Below are 19,268 nucleotides of genomic sequence, written 5' to 3' on the forward strand. Positions count from 1 at the left end.
TTAATTGTACCATCACTGCCATTTCCAGTTGAATCTTTTGTTGGACATCAGAAGTTTTTCTTACATGAACAAAATTTAAGCATACAGCTGGGCGCGGTGGCTCATGCCTGTAATCCCAGCACTTTGGGAGGCCAAGGCAGGCGGATCACGAGGTCAGGAGATCGAGACTATCCTGGCTAACACGGTGAAACCCCGTCTCTACTAAAAATACAAAAAATTTGCTGGGCGTGGTGGCCGGCGCCTGTAGTCCCAGCTACTCGGGAGGCTGAGGCAGGAGAATGGCATCAGCCTGGGAGGTGGAGCTTGCAGTGAACCAAGATTGCGCCACTGCACTCCAGCCTGGGCGACAGAGCAAGACTGTCTCAAAAAAAAAAAAAAAAAAAAAATTTAAGCATACAATTTAGGCTGCAGTTTCTCAAAATATTGTATTAAAAATAACCAATTATGGCCGGGCGCGGTGGCTCACGCTTGTAATCCCAGCACTTTGGGAGGCCGAGGCGGGCGGATCACGAGGTCAGGAGATCGAGACCACAGTGAAACCCCGTCTCTACTAAAAATACAAAAAACTAGCCGGGCGTGGTGGCGGGCGCCTGTAGTCCCAGCTACTCGGAGAGGCTGAGGCAGGAGAATGGCGTGAACCCGGGAGGCGGAGCTTGCAGTGAGCCGAGATCGCGCCACTGCACTCCAGCCTGGGCAACAGAGCGAGACTCCGTCTCAAAAAAAAAAAAAAATAAAAAAAATAACCAATTATATGCTTTTATAGTCAGTATAACGCATCCAGTTAGTGTAGAAATTGGCATTTGTTAAAAACTACTACATGTTAGTCTTTGATATACATTCTTCTACTTTTTGGACCCTCATTATTAAAAACACCTTTGAGTAGGGCCATGATTTACTTTATATCCGTTTTTATGCTACATAGTGGAAGAAAATTCTAATTTGTTATTTCCTACTGTGATATGTACCGTGTGGCACATATCATATAGTTGATCCAATTCTACTTGTAGATGAATTGAAAGAAAGGCTTAAAAAAGTTCTTAGGGTTTGTGTGTGTGGTTTTACTGTAAAAGTATCATTTTTGTATTGAACTAACCCCAGTATACATAAAATCTTTATTTGGCCTGGTATGTATGTATGCCAGGAATCTTTGGCAGACCCTACCACTTACAATACAGATGAGCCATGTGTTTCACACTTTTTTTTTTTTTTTACAACCTTCAGAAATATTCTCTTGTTCATCAGAGTGCTTCCCCTAAGCCAAGCAGTTTCGATGATAGCCCCAGAATAACTTTGCCCAAGTCTCTCCATAAATGTAACTTAGGACTGCAAGTGGTGTATTTTTATACTCTTGCCCCATACCAAGTAAATCTCAAGATTTATTTTAAGGGAGTGGCCTTCACTTCTTAAAGTGCCTAGCATTTAAGAACAGATAAGATTTTTAATGGTGATCCTAAATGTTTTTTTTTTTAAACTTGCTTGTTTTTCTCTTGAAACTAAAATGTTTTTATTCACTTCATTTTAAGACATATTGTAATCAATCCAAAGTATGGCTTTATTTTTAGTATAAACAGTCAAATGAAACTTACAGTCTTACGGCATTATCAGATTACCAAATATTATTGAAACTAATTTTTTTTAAGTTCAAAAACCCCATCTAGTAGTTTCTCTCTTATTTTCAACTTCTATTTTAGATTCTAGGGGTACATGTACAGGTTTGTTACTAAGATACATTGTGTGATGCTGGTGTTTGCAGTGTGATTGAAGCTTTCATCCAGGAAGTAACCACAGTACCTAACAGGTGCTTTTTAACCTGTGCCTCCCTTCCTCTATCCCCCCTCTTGTATTTCCCAGTGTCTGTTCCACATCTTTATGTGTATGTGTACTCAATGTTTAGCTCCCATTTATAAATGAGAACACGGTATTTGGTTTTCTGCATTAGTTCATGTAGGATAAGGATACTGGCCGCCTGCTACATCCATGTTGCTGCAAAGGACATGATTTCATTCTTTTTGTGGCTACATAGTATTCCATGGCATATAAATACCACATTTTCTTTATCCAGTCCACTGTTGATGGGCACCTGGGTTGGTTCCATGTCTTTGCTATTGCAAACCATGCTGCAATGAACATATGGGTACATGTGTCTTTTTGATAGAATGATTTATTTTTCTTTGGGTATATGCCCAGCAATAGGATTGCTAGGTTGAATGGTAGTTAAACTTTAATTCTTTGAAAAATCTCCAAACTTCTTTCCACAGTGGTGTCATTGTGGTTTTGACTTGCATTTCTCTGATGATTAATAATCAGCATTTCTTCATATGTTTGTTGGCCACACGTATGTCTTTTTTTGAGAAGTGTCTGTTCATGTCCTTTGCCCATTTTTAATGGGGTTGTTTTTGCTTGTTAATTTAAGTTCCATATAAACTCTGGATATTAGGATTTTGTCAGATGCATAGTTTGCAAATATTTTCTCCCATTCTGTAGATTGTGATAGTTTCTCTTGCTTTGCAGAAACTCTTTAGTTTAGTTAGGTCCCATTGTCAATTTTTGTTTTTGTTGCAGTTGCTTTTGGGGATTAGTTGTAAATTCTTTTCCAAGGCCAAGGTTGAGAAGGTTATTTCCTAGGTTCTTCTAGGATTTTCATAGTTTGAGGTCTTACATTTACTCTTTAATCCACCTTATTAATTTTTGTATGGCAGCAGGTAGGGGTCCAGTTTCATTCTTCTGCACATGGATAGCCAGTTATCCCAGCACCATTAATGGAATAGGGAGTCTTTTCCCTATGGCTTATTTTTATCAACTTTGTGTAGATCAGATGGCTGTAGGTGTGTGTCTTTATTTCTGGACTCTATTCTGTACCATTTGTGTGTGTGTGTGTGTGTGTGTGTGTGTGTGTGTGTGTGTGTGTGTGTGTGTGTTTTTACCAGTACCATGCTGTTTTGGTTACTGTAGCTTGTAGTATAGTTTGATTTGGGGTAATGTGATGTTGCCAACTTTGTCCTTTTTGCTTAGGATTGCTTTGGCTATTTGGGGCATTTTTTGGTTCCATATGAATTTTAGAATGCTTTTTGCTAATTCTGTGAAAAATGACATTGTAGTTTGATAGGAATAGTGTTGAATCTATAAATTGCTTTGGGTAGTATGACCATTTTAACTATACTGATTCTATCAGTCCATGAGCATGGAATGTTATTCCATTTGTTTGTGTCATCTTTGATTTCTTTCAGCAGTGTTTTGTAGTTCTCCTTGTAAAAATTTTAAACTCACTTAGATGCATTCCTAGGTATTTTACTCTTTTTGTGACTGTTATAAATGGAATTGCATTCTTGATTTGGCTCTCAGCTTGAACATTACTGGTGTATAGAAATGCTACTGATTTTTGTACATTGATTTTAAATCCTGAACCTTTACCAAAGTTGTTTATCAGCTCTAGAAGCCTTTTGGCAGAGTCTTCAGGGTTTTCTAGGTATAGAGTCATAAGTGAAAAGAGATCGTTTGATTATTTCTTTTCCTATTTGGAAGCCTTTTATTTCTTTCTCTTACCTGATTGTTCTGACTAGGATTTCCAGTACTATGTTAAATTGGAATGGTGACATTGGGCATCCTTGTCTTACTGCATTAAGGGGAATGCTTCCAGCTTTTGCCCATTTGGTATGATGTTGGCTGTAGGTTTGTCATACCGGGCTCTTTATTACTTTGAGGTATGTTCCTTCAATACCTAGTTTGGTGAAGGTTTTTATCATGAAGAGATGTTGGATTTTATCCAACTTTTTCTTGATCTATTGAGATGATCATATTTTTTTTGTTATGTGGTGAATCACATTTATTGATCTGCGTATGTTGAACAAGGCTTGCATCCCAGAAATAAAGCTTTCTACTTCATTGTGGTGAATTAACTTTTTGATGTGCAGCTGGATTCAGTTTGCTAGTGTTTTGTTGAAGATTTTTGTATCTATGTTCATCAGGGATATTGGCCTGTAGTTTTGTTGTTGTTGTTGTTGTTGTTATTGTGTCTCTACCAGGTTTTGGTATTAGAATGATGTTTCCCTTGTAGAATAAGTTGGGGATGAGGCCCTCTTTCTAGTTTGCTTTTTTAGAATAGTTTTAGTAGGATTAGTACCGGCTCTTCTTTGTACAACCAGTAGAATTTGGCTGTGAATCCATCTGGTCAAGGGCTTTTTTTAGTTGGTGGGTTTTTTATTATTGATTCCATTTCAGAACTCGTTATTGGTCTGTTCAGAATTTCAGTTTCCTTCCTGGTTCAATCTAGGCAGGTTGTGTGTTTCCATTTCCACATGCATACTTACTCCAGATAATGGGTTTAAATATAAGGGGGTCAGCTGAAAACAAAAATGGTACTTTCATAGTAAACTCCACCCCCCCACACACACACGCATAAACCCTAAGATTTTTTAAAGCCTTTGTTCCAATTTATCCATTTCCTCTAGATTGTCTACTTTGTGTGCATAGAGGTGCTTGTAATAGTGTGAAGATCTTTTTTATTTCTGTGGAATCTCTTGTAATGTCATCTTTTACATTTTTTATTGTGCTTATTTGGGTCTTCACTCTTTTTTTCTTTGTTAATCTTGCTAGTGGTCTATCAACCTTGTTTATCCTTTCAAGTAACCAACTTTTATAAACTAGGTTTTAAGCTAATTAAGACTTCTCTACTTTTATTAAGAAGGAAGTAGTGTTACCACAGACTCATGAACACTTCTGTGGAGCTCCTATATTGACTGCTAATCAACTATATGCTCCAATGGGTCAGGAATTTATATAAAGTTGTATTAACTAAGTTGCTTTAAAATAGGGATTGCTTAACTAAATGATTCAGTTCAGTTAACTCCTTCCTGAAGATATTTTGAAAAATTAATTAGTATTATTTCTTGCTCTAGTCAGTACAGCACAATTGGGTTCACTTGTACTTTCTGAGCTGTATTGAAAAACATCAGTTTTCTCATTTAGAACTATATATAAGTAGTGAGAAATTAATTACAAACTGAGTCATAGAAAATGGTTTTTTTTAATCCTCCAGCTTGTTACTCTTTCTTCCTTGTTCTAATGTGGAGTAAAGAAATATGCACTCTAAACCATTTAAAGTTATGACTAATTGAGGTTGTCAAAGTACTGTTTCAATGTATTGATTTGGCACATGTGTGTTCTCTTTTACATTGTCAACAAAGTACATTTTATGATTTTGGATCAAGATTTCACTGGGATACTTCTGGTTGTTTAAAGAGTTTCTTTATGTATTGGTGTCCTTCCTTTTTAAAATTTTATCATTCCTCTATTAAGTTGTGATATCCAAATTTAAAATATTCTAAAAACATGTTCTCCTGCAAGTTGAGGTAATGATAGTTGTTATATGGTACTTACTATATGATATATGCCAGGAACTGTTCTAAGCATTTTACATATTTAATTCTCACAACAACTCTATGAGGTAGGGACTAATATTATCCTCATGTTACAGAAGGGGAAATGAAGAGTCAGGGAGTAACTTGCACAGATATCCAGCTACAACATGGCAGAACCAGGACTTAAATCCAACTATGCTGATTTCAGGTTTCTGCTCTTTAGTCCTATATCATACTGTGCCTCCAAGAGAGCATGGTAAACTAATTAGAATAGTTCTGTCATGATTCTGTTTCTGTTTTGAACCATTAACTAAAAATTTTTTAATTTCTCAGTACCCCATTTAGTATAGAACACAAGAATGGAACCATTCTCTTCTAACATTGTACATTGAGATATCATTCCCACCACCATATCTGTCCTCCACAGACTATATGGTGTGTCATTTTAAGGACAGAGGATCTAAAAATGATTTTTAAAGGTGATTTACATTTACTCTTCCCTTTGCAAAATGGTTTGCATCCCTAATAATTTAGACAGGTACATTTATTCTTGATATAAATTACATTTCTTGCCTTTCCTTGGAATTCTGAGTACTTTCTCTCTGAGAGAACAATATAATTCTTATTTAGTTACTAAAATAACTTCAGGAGTATGAATAAGTCTACTAAAAAGTCTACAGGATCCATGTTGTAGTTTGATTAGATGGTTCCATACCAAGTCAAGGTAAAAGATAATTAATTTATATATAATATGAAAATGGCTGCTTTAGGTTTATAGAGTAATCAATATAAATCTTCCTTATAAAAGGGAAATTTCCCACTTATAATTTATGTGAAGTAATGTAAAGTTTTTCATTTCATCTTCCCAAATGTTTTTAGTCCCAAGCAGTATTTATGTTAGTACCTATGTAAAGGTGAAAAGTGAATTTTTCTGCTGGTAGAACTAATACTATTTTTAGCATGTAATCTGCTGTCATCTTCCTATCTTTATAAGTGGCTTTGAACAAGTGTAAATAGTCTAATTCTCTTCATTATATATACTACCATGATTTAGATTAATCTTTTTTTTTTTTTTTTTGAGACGGAGTCTTGCTCTGTCGCCCAGGCTGGAGTGCAGTGGTGCAATCTCGGCTCACTGCAAGCTCCGCCTCCCGGGTTCAGGCCATTCTCCTGCCTCAGCCTCTCTGAGTAGCTGGGACTACAGGCGCCGGCCACCACGCCTGGCTAATTTTTTGTATTTTTAGTAGAGACGGGGTTTCACCGTGGTCTCGATCTCCTGACCTCGTGATCCGCCCGCCTCGGCCTCCCAAAGTGCTGGGATTACAAGCATGAGCCACCGTGCCCGGCCGATTTAGATTAATCTTAAACCACAGTTTGTAATCCATTATTCCAAACTTAGATTTTTTTTTCAGTTTATAGTAACAGTAATTTGCCTTATATAACCAATGGAAGTGTTGCATTTAGAGTGAAAGTGAGATAAAAAAATAATTTATAGAAGAATTTACAAAAGTGATTTACTCAGATTGTTTTAACATACCGTTATAATACTTCGTATAAGGAACAACTATAATGAAGTTTCTGGCCTATTTGTAGGCAAAATTAATTGGGAGTAGTTTCCTCTGGATCTTTTGCTTTCAGAAAAAAAAAAAAAAAAGTTTTTTCTCCTCTTCCATGTCACTTTATCATAATTGCTAAATAAAATATTTCTCCCATCTTAATAGTTTTAGAAAGTAAAAATACTTCTTGAATAAACTATGTAGCGCAGACCTTCCCATTACAGTTCATTTCTGTGTATTTTTTAAAATACTCACAGCTCGAAAAACAAAGAAGAAAATAAAAGGAATTCAGCAGGCCACTACAGGAGTCTCACAAGAAACCTCTGAAAATCCTGCTAACAAAACAATAGTTCCTGCAACGTTACCACAACTCACCCCTACCCTGGTGTCACTGTTGGAGGTTATTGAACCTGAAGTGTTATATGCAGGATATGATAGTTCTGTTCCAGACTCAACTTGGAGGATCATGACCACGCTCAACATGTTAGGAGGGCGGCAAGTGATTGCAGCAGTGAAATGGGCAAAGGCAATACCAGGTAAGATGCAAAAGATAAAAGAGCAACTATATAAACCTTTGTGTTTTCTTCAGCAAAAACACTTTGGCTTTTATATCATCGTGAGCCCATGGCTTATCTTATTTCTCTTACTCAGTTCTGGGGACTATGAAGGGGAGAGTCAGGTGAATACAGGTGATAGGGAGTTTATAATAAAACATTTACATTACTCCCTGCCTTTCAAATCATTATGCACAGGATGGTAATTTCACATAGGATGATGTGAAACTCGAGTTACAAGACTCACTCAGAACTCCTTTTACACTGAAGTTTGGGGAAAGAAAATGTTTTTAGTTAATTCCATTTGTTTTCCTTCATTGTGCCACTTTTAAAAATCAGGTTTGTAAGATTGGTAAACATCAAGTATGTTGACTGTCAAAATTTGTACTAAAGTAGAATGATTTTAACCCTTCACTAAATGAAATGCTACACATTGAATGTAATTTTAAACATAATTTTAAATAAAAGTTACCCTGTTGGAATTTGGTGTGGAACAGCAGAGGTCAATGTTAGTGTCAGCTCTGACTTTAAAGACAGAGGGAATTGACAAGCCTGTGTTCACGCAAATGGGGAGAGAACAAGAAAGTAACCTGACCTCCTGTCATCCTTGTTTTATTAAGGGGGAAAGAGGTGTGAATAGCAGGACAAATGTTTTACTTAACTCATTGATTAATACCTCAAGCCAAGATTCTTTTCTCTTTTTTAAAATCGATACATAATAGTTGTACATATTTACTGTACATATTTATATTTAGGGTGTACATGTAATAATTTAATAAAAGCATACAACGTGTAAGGATCAAATCAGAGTAACTGGGATATCCATCACCTCAAACATTTGTTTGGGGAACATTCCAAATCTTCTCTTTTAGCTGTTTTGAAATATAAAGTAAATTATTGTTAACTATAGTCATCCTGTTGTGCTACTGAACACTAAAACTTATTTCTTCCAACTGTATTTTTGCACCCGTCAACCAATCCCGCGTCATCCCCATCACCACTATCTTTCCCGGTCACTGGTAACTGCCAAGCCAAGAATTTTGTCTATTTTACTATTTAGTTCATATTTACATAAGCAGACAAAGGTGACAAAACTGGCTACTTTTTTTTTTTTTTTTTTTTTTTTACATTGAAAGCTATTAAAAAGCACAGAAGGGGCTGGGTGCGATGGCTCACGCCTGTAATCCCAGCACTTTGGGAAGCCCAGGTGGGTGGATCACTTGAGGTCAGGAGTTTGAGACCAGCCTGGCCAGCATAGCAAAACCCCATCTCTACTAAAAATACAAAAATTAGCCAGGCATGGTGGTATGCACCTGTATTCCCAGCTACTTGGGAGGCTGGCAGTGAGAATCGCTTGAACCCGGGAGGCGGAGGTTGCAGTGAGCCGAGATGGCACCACTGCACTCCAGCCTGGGCGACAGAGCAAGACTGTCTCCAAAAAAAAAAAAAGCACAGAGGGTTTGAGTCTTAAAGTGTCAGTGTCAGATGACAGACAGAAGAAAACTGTGTCTACCTAGTATTTAATTTCTGTTTTCTGTTAGGGGTCCCCTTGTTTTGACAAGGCTCATTGATCTCATTGCTCTTTGGCAATTCCTACAGAGATTATCTTCTTAGATGTTGCCTCATACCTTTATTTCTCTTAATTCAGGTTTCAGGAACTTACACCTGGATGACCAAATGACCCTACTGCAGTACTCCTGGATGTTTCTTATGGCATTTGCTCTGGGGTGGAGATCATATAGACAATCAAGTGCAAACCTGCTGTGTTTTGCTCCTGATCTGATTATTAATGAGTAAGTTGTATGTGAGTCATTTTCCCTGTATTCATAGGGTATCTTTAACCAGCTGATGTTTTCCTGATTGACTGCTATTGTGATAATTCAGGACTGAAACAATCCTACTAGGTATCTAGGATCTAGGCAAACTGGAAATAGAGTTATGAGTGCTTGGGGCAGGACCAGTGTAATGTAGAGCAAATGTACATATGGCATCATTACTGTCCTAGGACATGTTTGAGGATATTTAACAGCATATCTGAGGTTAGTAAAGTCTGTCGCAAGCAACAAGGAATCTTACTGTGATATTATTTACATAACCCTATTCCAGAAAGAAAAAGGAGCATGATAAAACTCATGTGGATTCAGTGGGGACAATTGTAGATGAGGATATCTAGGCTGATGGGGTGGGACATATGGACCCAGACACAAGAGGTATCTCTTTGCATGGCAAGGCTCACCCAGTGTCTGTGGTTTAAGAATATGGGAACAAATTTGTTTTGTTTAACTGAGAGAAGACCAAGCCTTTAAGATTTTATAAATCAGCTATTCTCTTATTCTCTAGGCTTATTCCTGTATCTGCGAAATACTTCAGGTGTCCATTTCCCCTTACCTCATTGCAGTTGTTTCCTCACTCGTTTTCTCCCTCCAGTGTAACATTCATCATGTTGGCTAATGTTTGCTTCCTCAAGCACAGTCTGACTGCATCACGTATCTCCCCAGTACACAGATTGTCCCCAGTATCTTCCCACTGACCCTCCAGTACATACTCTGCATGATTTCAGGCTTTCCAGAATCTGACCTCACTTCCTCTCCCATTGTTTTCCTTCACACACTCTTTATTCCCATCCATTCTTTCTAGCATACTTTTAGACTCTTGGTGTTCACATCACCAGATACACAGCAGAGAATTCACATCCTAGTTCTTCTCACTTTCTACCTTGTATTACTACTTTTCGTACCCCTAGCTTATTGCTATTAGTACAATGTAAACAGGGAGTTCACACACACATACCCCTGGTCTAAGAAGAATAAAAAATGAAAGAGATTTGTGTTTGTATAGAAAACAGAAGACACCTTGGCTTTTATTGCCAGAAAGACGACTGTTCAAACCACTGCATCACAATGTAACAAGATTAGGTAGTTGGATCCAATTTTAAATTAACTGGTAAATATATTTAGTTTCTGGGGAAACTGAAGACATTATTACTCATCAGAATCCTACCATGCTGTTTAAAAAATACCATGTTGGCAGTATATGTTTTTTAGTCACTTTCTAATATGTAATTTGAAGGCATTTAAGTGGAATTAAAAGCATAAACAGATTTATATGAAACACCAACTTAACCTTCTGGTTTATAAAACTAACCTAATTTAGGGTTTTTATTATTAGGGCATTCAGATTTAGCTTTAAGCAGTCACAGCAAAATCTAATCATGCCACATACATTCCTTACATAAAGTGGGATTTATAATTTTTTTTCCTCAATAGATTTACATTCGTTTCATTTTAATTAAGGGATATGTACTTCCTATTCTTGTGTTCTCATGCTACTGCATACAAGACAGGCAGTCCTCCACCTTTTTCTTTTTTTTTTTTTTTTTTTGAGACGAGTCTCACTCTGTCACCCAGGCTCAAGTGCAGTGGTGTGATCTTGGCTCATGGCAACCTCAGCCTCCCGGGTTCAAGTGATTCTCTGCCTCAGCCTCCCGAATAGCTGGGATTACAGGCACACTCCACCACACTTGGCTAATTTTTTGTATTTTTAGTAGAGACAGGGTTTTGCCATATTGGCCAGGCTGGTCTTGAACTCCTGACCTCAAGTGTTCCACCCACTTTAGGGCCTCCCAAAGTGCTGGGATTACAGGTGTGAGCCACCGCACCCAGCCCTCTACCCTTTTTTCTTAGCCCACTGTGTTTCCATACTGCTCTGGTGTCTGTGACAGCAGATTTTGCGTATCAGAAAGTATGCATTCAAGTTCTGACCGTCTATAGAGCTGTAAAACAGTCTCTCATGGTTGCCCTTAGGTCAGAACGTTGTGGGAAAAAAAATTTTGTTGTTTTTACAGCCAACAAGAATGAGTTTTTACTTATTCTACTACACTATAACTTTGTTGGAATTTTCAGTTATATGAGTATAACCATGTACAAGAAACTAAAGGAAAAAAGGTACCTCCCAGAAAAGGGGTGCTTTACCTTACTGTTAAGGATTGGGGAGGTGCCTCTTCGGTAAGAGCAGATTTTAAATTTGAAGAGCCTGTGATCACTTTGGCAGCATATAATTCATGTCTGATTTATTTTATATAAAGGAATAAACCACATATTCAGTAGAGAAAAATAACCTTTCTGTTGTTAAGTCCAAGACGACTGTCTGTCAGAACCTTAAAAAAAAAAAAAATCCTGAAGCATTTTAAAAGCTGTGAACTGGGCCCAGTTTCAGGCTCTTAGTGTCATTTCACAAGTCAGGAAACTTTAGAGATCTATTTGAAAATCGTAGGTATGTAATGACTTCAGAATCATAAGCAAGAATTGGTTTAGTACCTTTAGTTTAAAGAATATTAAGGCATATGCCTGTCAGAGGCAGATTTTGAGCATCAGAAGTCTAGAATCAAGTTCTAGGTCTTGCCCTCTGCATAACTGTGAACAGTGTCACACATTTTTGTCTTTAGGATGGAATGTTGTGAAAAAATTTACCTTTAAAAATCAAGTGTGTAGGACCTAAAACTGTGTTGTCTAATTGACTGTATTCAAAGGATAAACCTTGATTTAAATGAGCAACTAGCAGTAAGTTCTATAAGAATTCTAACACGTTAATTAATAAAATAATACATGGCATACATGATAGAAAATAATGTCTCCACTGTTACATTAGATTATTCATTAGTCTCTTTAAACAGCCAAGATGCAGGAAGAAGTTTAAGGAAAGTTCTCCAAAATTCTGATTTTATAGGGAATTAGCAATAATATTGTTGCAGTAGTTGTTTTTCTTTATGAGTTCATAGTTTTGCAAAACAAAACAAAAATGTGCTTTTTGGCAGGGGGAAGTAGCAGTATTTCTAACTAATACCCTATTTATCTTTCACAGGCAGAGAATGACTCTACCCTGCATGTACGACCAATGTAAACACATGCTGTATGTTTCCTCTGAGTTACACAGGCTTCAGGTATCTTATGAAGAGTATCTCTGTATGAAAACCTTACTGCTTCTCTCTTCAGGTTGGTAGAACACCTTTTCACTTTATGTCAAAAGCATGAAATACGAAGGCCTTGAAACAAAGGTTAATTTATATACATAGTACTAATAATTATACCAAGTCTACTATTATTTCCTACTAGTCAGATGATTTTTATGAATGTAAAATATCAGAAAGGCACAGTAAGTGATACCAAGATTAATAAGACAAATAGGTATAGCAGAAACAGAGAGGTATATGAGCTGCATAGGGATCTCTGTTGATAGGAATCTGTGTAGACTTTTTTCTCCTTCCTTCCTTTGATCTTTGATCATGGGAAGACATGGAAAAAGAAAGCTGACTGCAGTGATTTTGTCTACTACACTGTTATCTGGTTAAAAATTTTAGTTTCCTAATGAGTATTAGCATGTATAAGAAATTATGGGAGAAAAAGACGCATCCTAGAAAAGGTGTGCTTGATTACTATTGGGGATTGGTTAACATAGCATGGGAGCTGGATTGTCAGACAGAGATTCACTATCTAGAAAATGGCAATGAGAGTTTATAAAATAAACTTCTGTGAGATTACTTTTTAGCTAGCAAAGACAAAGATATCCTTCAGTAGGTGAAGTGATAAACTGTGATACATCCAGATGATGGAATACTATTGAGGACTAAAAAGAAATAAGCTGTCAAGCCATGAAAACCATGGAGGGATGTTAAATGCATATTACTAAGTGAAAAAAGTTCATCTGAAAGGGCTACATACTGTGTGATTCCAACTATATAACATTCCATAAAAGGCAAAACTGTGAAGACAGCAAAAAAAAATCAGTGGTTGCCAGGGTTTAGAAGGAAGGGAGGGATAAATGTGCAGAGCACAGAGGATTTTTAGGGCAGTGAAAATACTTCGTGTGATGCTATAATGGTGGAAACATGTCATTATACATTTGTCCAAACCCAAAGAATGTCCACCACCGAGAGTGAACCCTCAACTATGGACTTTGGGTGATGATGTGTGGGACAGGAGGTATATGAAAAATCTCCATACCTTCCCCCCAATTTTGCTGTGAACTTAAAACTGCTCTAAAAAAGTCTTTTTTAAGAAAAGCTCTATGAGCTAGTTGTTATTATAAACCTTAGGCCATTTCCAGTAAAAATTACGTATCAATGTTTATTAAATACTGAGTTAATAGCTGAATACCTCTTTCATATACAAATAAGTACATTTGCAAGTTTTTAAAAAGTCTTAATTCCATTAGTAACTGTGGTTTCATAGTTGCCAAATAACTATAAGCTATGGATGTTGCACAAGACTATGATTTTATTTAACCATTTCGTATCTATTTAAACATTTCCAAAACACATACTCATCTTAATGTTTTCACACTATTTTTGCTCAACAAAAAGTTATTTTATGTTAACGGATATAAGAAGTTATTAATAATATTTCAATCAAGGCAAGAGAACCCGGTAAAGATCATTGCTAGAGACATGTTTAATGTTACCTGTAGCAGTACACTTGTTAAAGAAGTGATTGATTAAGCAGTTACATAAAATTCTGATCATAACTTTGATTGATACCATGAAGGTATAATTCAGTGCCTAGATACTAACAACCTTATTTAAAAAAAAAAAGAATGGTTTCAATTGTATACATCCCAGACTAATTGAGCTATATGATTTTTTTCATTGTAAATAATATCACGAGTTCTTCTTTTTAAAAAATAATAGAATCATAAGGATGGAAATACATACCTTAAGATATAGACTTCTACTATGATAGACTACTGGAATAGGTACTATAACCTCCTACCAAAAATGCTAGACTAAAAAAGTTAAGAACTAATTGAAGGCAGGAACCCACAGAGATAAGTGGAACTCAAGCCAACTTGCTCTTTGAGGGCATTTGTAGAACCTGGTAAATTAGTAAGTTTAGTAAGCTGGGGTTTTTTTAAGTTTATAATCTTTTTTAAAATGATTTCAGTAGGTTTTTGGGGAACAGGTAGTGTTAGGTTACATGAGTAAGTTCTTTAGTGGTGATTTCTGGGATTTTGGTGCACCCATCACCCGAGCAGTGTACACTGTACCCAATGTGTAGTCCTTCATCCCTCATCCCCTCCCCAACCCCCATTATATCATTCTCATGCCTTTACATCTTCATAGTTTAGCTCCCACTTATAAGTGAGAACATGCAATATTTGGTTTTCCATTCCTGAGTTACTTCACTTATAATAATGGTTTCCAGTTCCATCCAGGTTGCTGCAAATGCCATTATTTTGTTCCTTTTTGTGGCTGAGTAGTATTCCATGGTATATATATACCACATTTTCTTTATCCACTCGTCGACTGATGGGCATTTGGACTGGTTCTGTATATATTTAGTAAGTTTAAAAACAAGGGATGGAAATACAAATGCAGTTGAAAAGGCAGTGGATGGATCTAAAAGCAGATTGGACACATTTGAAGAAACACTTGAAATGTGTATCTGAAAAAATCAGCCAGAACACAGTTGTTTTTAGTGATTGTGTATGTTTGTGTATATAAACCACAAGGGAAATCTGTAGGTACTGAAAATCACAACAGGAAAATGGCAACAAAGCTATAGAAACTGGAAAAGCAATGACTTTTCTTAGAGCCCTCAGAGAATGGAGGTCATAGGACAAACCAACACTTCAAAATCTAGAAGAACAGACAAATACGGAGAAACAGCCAAGATCAGCTTACTGGGAAAAGATGCCACTGAAGCCAGGAAGACTGGCAATTTTGATGAATTGCTGGAGGCTGAGTGAGGACTAGTTTCAGAGTTAAAAACTCCCAGGGACCCAGTCTTAGTGGGGGTTTCCTGCAATTTCTTGGGTTTACCCCACAAAATTTCTAACTTCCAGAAACTCCACAAGGTTCTTATGGTGAAGACGCAAGAAAAATTCCCTCCTTTTTCTGGTAGGAGTAGGGGGAAGGTAAAATTTGGAAATATGTAGCAGAGTGTTCACAACAAAGGCCTGCCCTGTAAGGAAAACTAATTCAACAGGCCCTTATGTGACCTGGGGGAAAGGCAAATAGAGGATTCTAACCCTGTCTTAGCCTTCTTGTCTCATTTCTGAAAGTCACAGCCCAGGGATTCAGACCCACTAAAAAAAACTGAGATTTAATCATAAAGATTATAAAACACTTCACCTCCCCCTCCCCCTCCCCAACACCTTACCACCATATAAACAGGGCTCCAGGATAAAATAACAGTGGATTACAACTGAGAGAGCTGCAAGACACAAGCTGTTTAAGGAGTTCTTAGGAAACCCAAAAACAACAGAAGAAAAAGTAAATAAAAACAAGGAAACTAGAGGAAACTGAAGCCTCTAGTATCTATAACTATGGCAAACATTAAATACAGCCCAGCTCCTAGCCAGATTAGCATGAAACCTCGCACTAAACGTCTAAGTACTTCAGTTTTGATATATCGTGTCCAGCTTTCAACAAAAAACTATAAGGCATGCTAAAAGGCAAGAAAAAACCCACAGTCTGAAGAGACAAAACAAGCATCGGAAGCAGTCCTCAGATATGACACAAATATTTCAATTATCAGATAGGGAATTTACAATACCTATGACTAGGAGGTTAAAGGCTCCAATGGAAAAAAGTAGACAACATGCAAGAAGTGATGTATGCAGAGAGATGGAAACTCTAAAAATAAATGCTAAGGAATGCTGTAAGGAAATGCAGAATGATGCTGATGGGCTCATCAGTAGACTGAGCACAGCCAAGCAAAGAGTCAGTGAGCTTGAAGATAGGTCAAAGGAAATTCCCCCAAACTCAAATGCAATATAAACATGGTAGACATTAATCCAGCTGTATCAGTAATTACTTTAAATTTGAATGGTCTAAGTACACCAATCACCTATTTTTTTAAGTAGGAGGTGAAAATAAAGTTTGCCACCAGATGCTCACTAAAAAATTATTAGAGGATATACTTAGGCTAAAGAAAAGTAATCCCGGCCAGGCGTGGTGGCTCACACCTGTAATCCCAACACTTTGGGAGGTTGAGGCAGGCAGATCACAGAGTCAAGACATCAAGACCATCCTGGCTTACGTGGTAAAACCCCATCTCTACTAAAAATACAAAACTTAGCTTTAGGTGGTGGTGCGTGCCAGTAGTCCCAGCTACTCAGGAGGCTGAGGCAGGAGAATCGCTTGAACCTGGGACGCAGAGGTTGTAGAGAGCCGAGATCGCACCACTGCGCTCCAGCCTAGTGACAGAGGGAGACTCCATCTCAGAAAAAAAATAAAATAAAAGTAATCCCATCTTTAAGAAGGACTGAAGAATAAGGAAAGTGGTAAATAATATAGATACATTTAAGCTGACATTTACTATGTATATAAAATAACAACAGTAACAATTTCCTTGAGGTTTAAAAAGTGGAACTAAAAGTATGTTTAAGTTTCAAGGATGACAACTAGAAATAGGGTATGCAAAGTACCAAACCATCGGGGGAAGAGAATACCTAAGAAAAACAATCCAAAAGAATGAAAGACGTGAGAGGAGGGAAAAAGAATGCATAAACAAGGGCGTGATAAGAGGAAGTAACAGATAAGGTACGGAATTAACAGATAAGGTACAGTAGTACAGCTAAATTCAAACACATCAGTAGTTTAGTTTCATTAAATATAGAGATGGGGCCAGGTGCAGTGGCTCACACCTGTAATCCCAGCACTTTGGGAGGCTGAGGTGGGCAGATCACTTGAGGTCAGCAGTTTGAGACCAGCCTGACCAACATGGTGAAACCCCAACTCTACTAAAACTATAAAAGGTTAGCCGGGTGTGGTGGTGCATGCCCGTTATCCCAGCTACTCGGAGGCTGAAGCACAAGAATCATTTGAACCTGGGAGATGGAGGTTGCAGTGAGCCAAGATCGTGCCACTGCTCTCCGAACTGGGTGACAGAGGGACACTGTCTCAAAAATAAAATAAATGTAGAGATGGACTGAATGCTCCAAGGTAATCTGACAGGATTTTAGAAATAATCCAAATTTATGCTATTTAAAAAGAGCTATATCTGAATAAAGATACTGAAAGGCTGAAGTAAAAGGATCTACTTTGCATAGTATAACCCAAGACATGGCAAACTTTTTCTGTAAAGGGCCAGATGGTAAATGTTGTTAGCTTTGCACAGTCTCTGTCACAGCTACTAAACTCTGCCCTTGTGGCAGGAACATAGTCATTGACAATACTCAAATAGAACAGGCATGGCTGTGTTCCAATAAAACTTTATTTACAAACACAGGCTGCAAGTAGGATTTGGCCCATAGGCCAAAGTTTGCTGGCCCCTTTATTGACCAAAAGAAAACTGAAGGAGCTACGTTATTACCAAGCAAAATAGATGTTAAGGCAAAATACTCATTAAAGCATTTGTTCAGGAAAAATAATTCTAAATATATAGTTTCATATTACATAATACAAAAATTCATAGAACAAGAATACTTAGATAAATCTTGTAAAAATAGTGAGATTTTACTATACCTTTCTTACAAATTAAGCAGACAAAAAAATAAGGATATGGATGTACATTTCATCTCTCTTGGGTCAGTACTGAGGTGTGAGATCATTGGGACATAGGTTGAATGTGTGTTTAAATTTATTTTTAAAACTGCCAAACTTTTCCACAATTGTTAACATTTACCAGAAATGTATGAGACTTCTTATCCTCCTCAGTACTTGGTACTGTCAGCCTCTTTCATCTTAGGTATACTGATGATTAAAGATATTAAGCATCTTTTCATGGGCTTATTGGCCACCTATATTTCTTATTTGGTATTGTGCCTCTTTTAATCTTTTGCCCATTTCTTAACTGCGTTTCAAGAATTATTCAAATATTCTCAATATAGCCGTTTGTTAAATATATGTTTTGCATGTTTTCTTTAAGTGGATTACATTTACAGTTTTCTTAACAGAAAATGTAGAGATGAGCAAAAGTGTATAATTTTGAAGAAAGCTTCATGTCTTTGTGTACTAAGAAAGTTTTGCTTAATCCAGGGTTAAAAAGATTTTCTACTGTTTGTTTTCTTGTAGAAATTCTGTAGTTTCAGCTCACATGCTTAAGTATATGATGCAAGGTAAGGGACAAGGTTCATTTTTTTCCCCAAAATCCATATCTGGTTGCTCCAGAACTGGACTCTCTTTTCCCTATTGAGTTACTTGGCAATTTTGTAGAAAATCAGTTGTTTGTATATGTGTGGGTCTACTTTCAGACTCTTTGTCTTACCCAACGATCTGTATGCCTATATTCATATTGATAACATCCTATCTTGATTACTATTGCATTACAGTAAATCTTGAAATTGGGTAATATGAATTCTCCAAATCTATTGTTCTTTTCCAAACTGTTGTTTTGGATATTCTAGTTTCCTTGCATTTCCACCACTTTTTTTTTTTTTTGAGATGAGATGGAGTCTCACTCTTGTTGCCCAGGCTGGAGTGCAGTGGCATGATCTCGGCTCATCGCAGCCTCAGCCTCCCCAGCAGCTGGGATTGCAGGCACCCACCACCATGCTTGGCTAATTTTTGTATTTTTAGTAGAGACAGGGTTTCGCCATGTTGGCCAGGCTAGTCTTAAACCCTGACCTCAGGTGATCCACCCACCTCGGCCTCCCAAAGTGCTGGGATTACAGGCATGAGCCACCTCGCCTGGTCTTCCACATATTTTTTAATTAGCTTGACAGTCTCTACCAAAAAAAAAGTCTTTTGGGGCTGGGTGTGGTGGTTCATGCCTGTAATTCCACCACTTTGAGAGGCCAAGGCAGGCAGATTGCTTAAGCCCAGGAGTTTGAGACCAGCCTGGGCAAAATGGCGAAACCCTGTC

At 37.3% G+C, this 19,268-nt stretch overlaps 1 protein-coding gene across 8 annotated transcripts in view; it reads left to right on the forward strand.

Moving 5' to 3' along the window:
- The window catches only part of NR3C1 (nuclear receptor subfamily 3 group C member 1), a 160,328-nt gene that overhangs the window by 130,641 nt on the left and 10,419 nt on the right, over nt 1-19,268 (forward strand). For all 8 annotated transcript variants that reach the window (XM_055285805.2, XM_055285807.2, XM_055285802.2 and 5 more), the window contains exons 5-7: nt 7,171-7,449; nt 9,116-9,260; nt 12,328-12,458. In XM_055285805.2, the coding sequence (XP_055141780.1) occupies nt 7,171-7,449; nt 9,116-9,260; nt 12,328-12,458 (555 nt within the window). The remainder of the gene's footprint in view (nt 1-7,170; nt 7,450-9,115; nt 9,261-12,327; nt 12,459-19,268) is intronic.

Source organism: Symphalangus syndactylus, chromosome 7, assembly GCF_028878055.3.
Source record: "Symphalangus syndactylus isolate Jambi chromosome 7, NHGRI_mSymSyn1-v2.1_pri, whole genome shotgun sequence".
Taxonomy (NCBI): Eukaryota; Metazoa; Chordata; class Mammalia; order Primates; family Hylobatidae; genus Symphalangus; species Symphalangus syndactylus.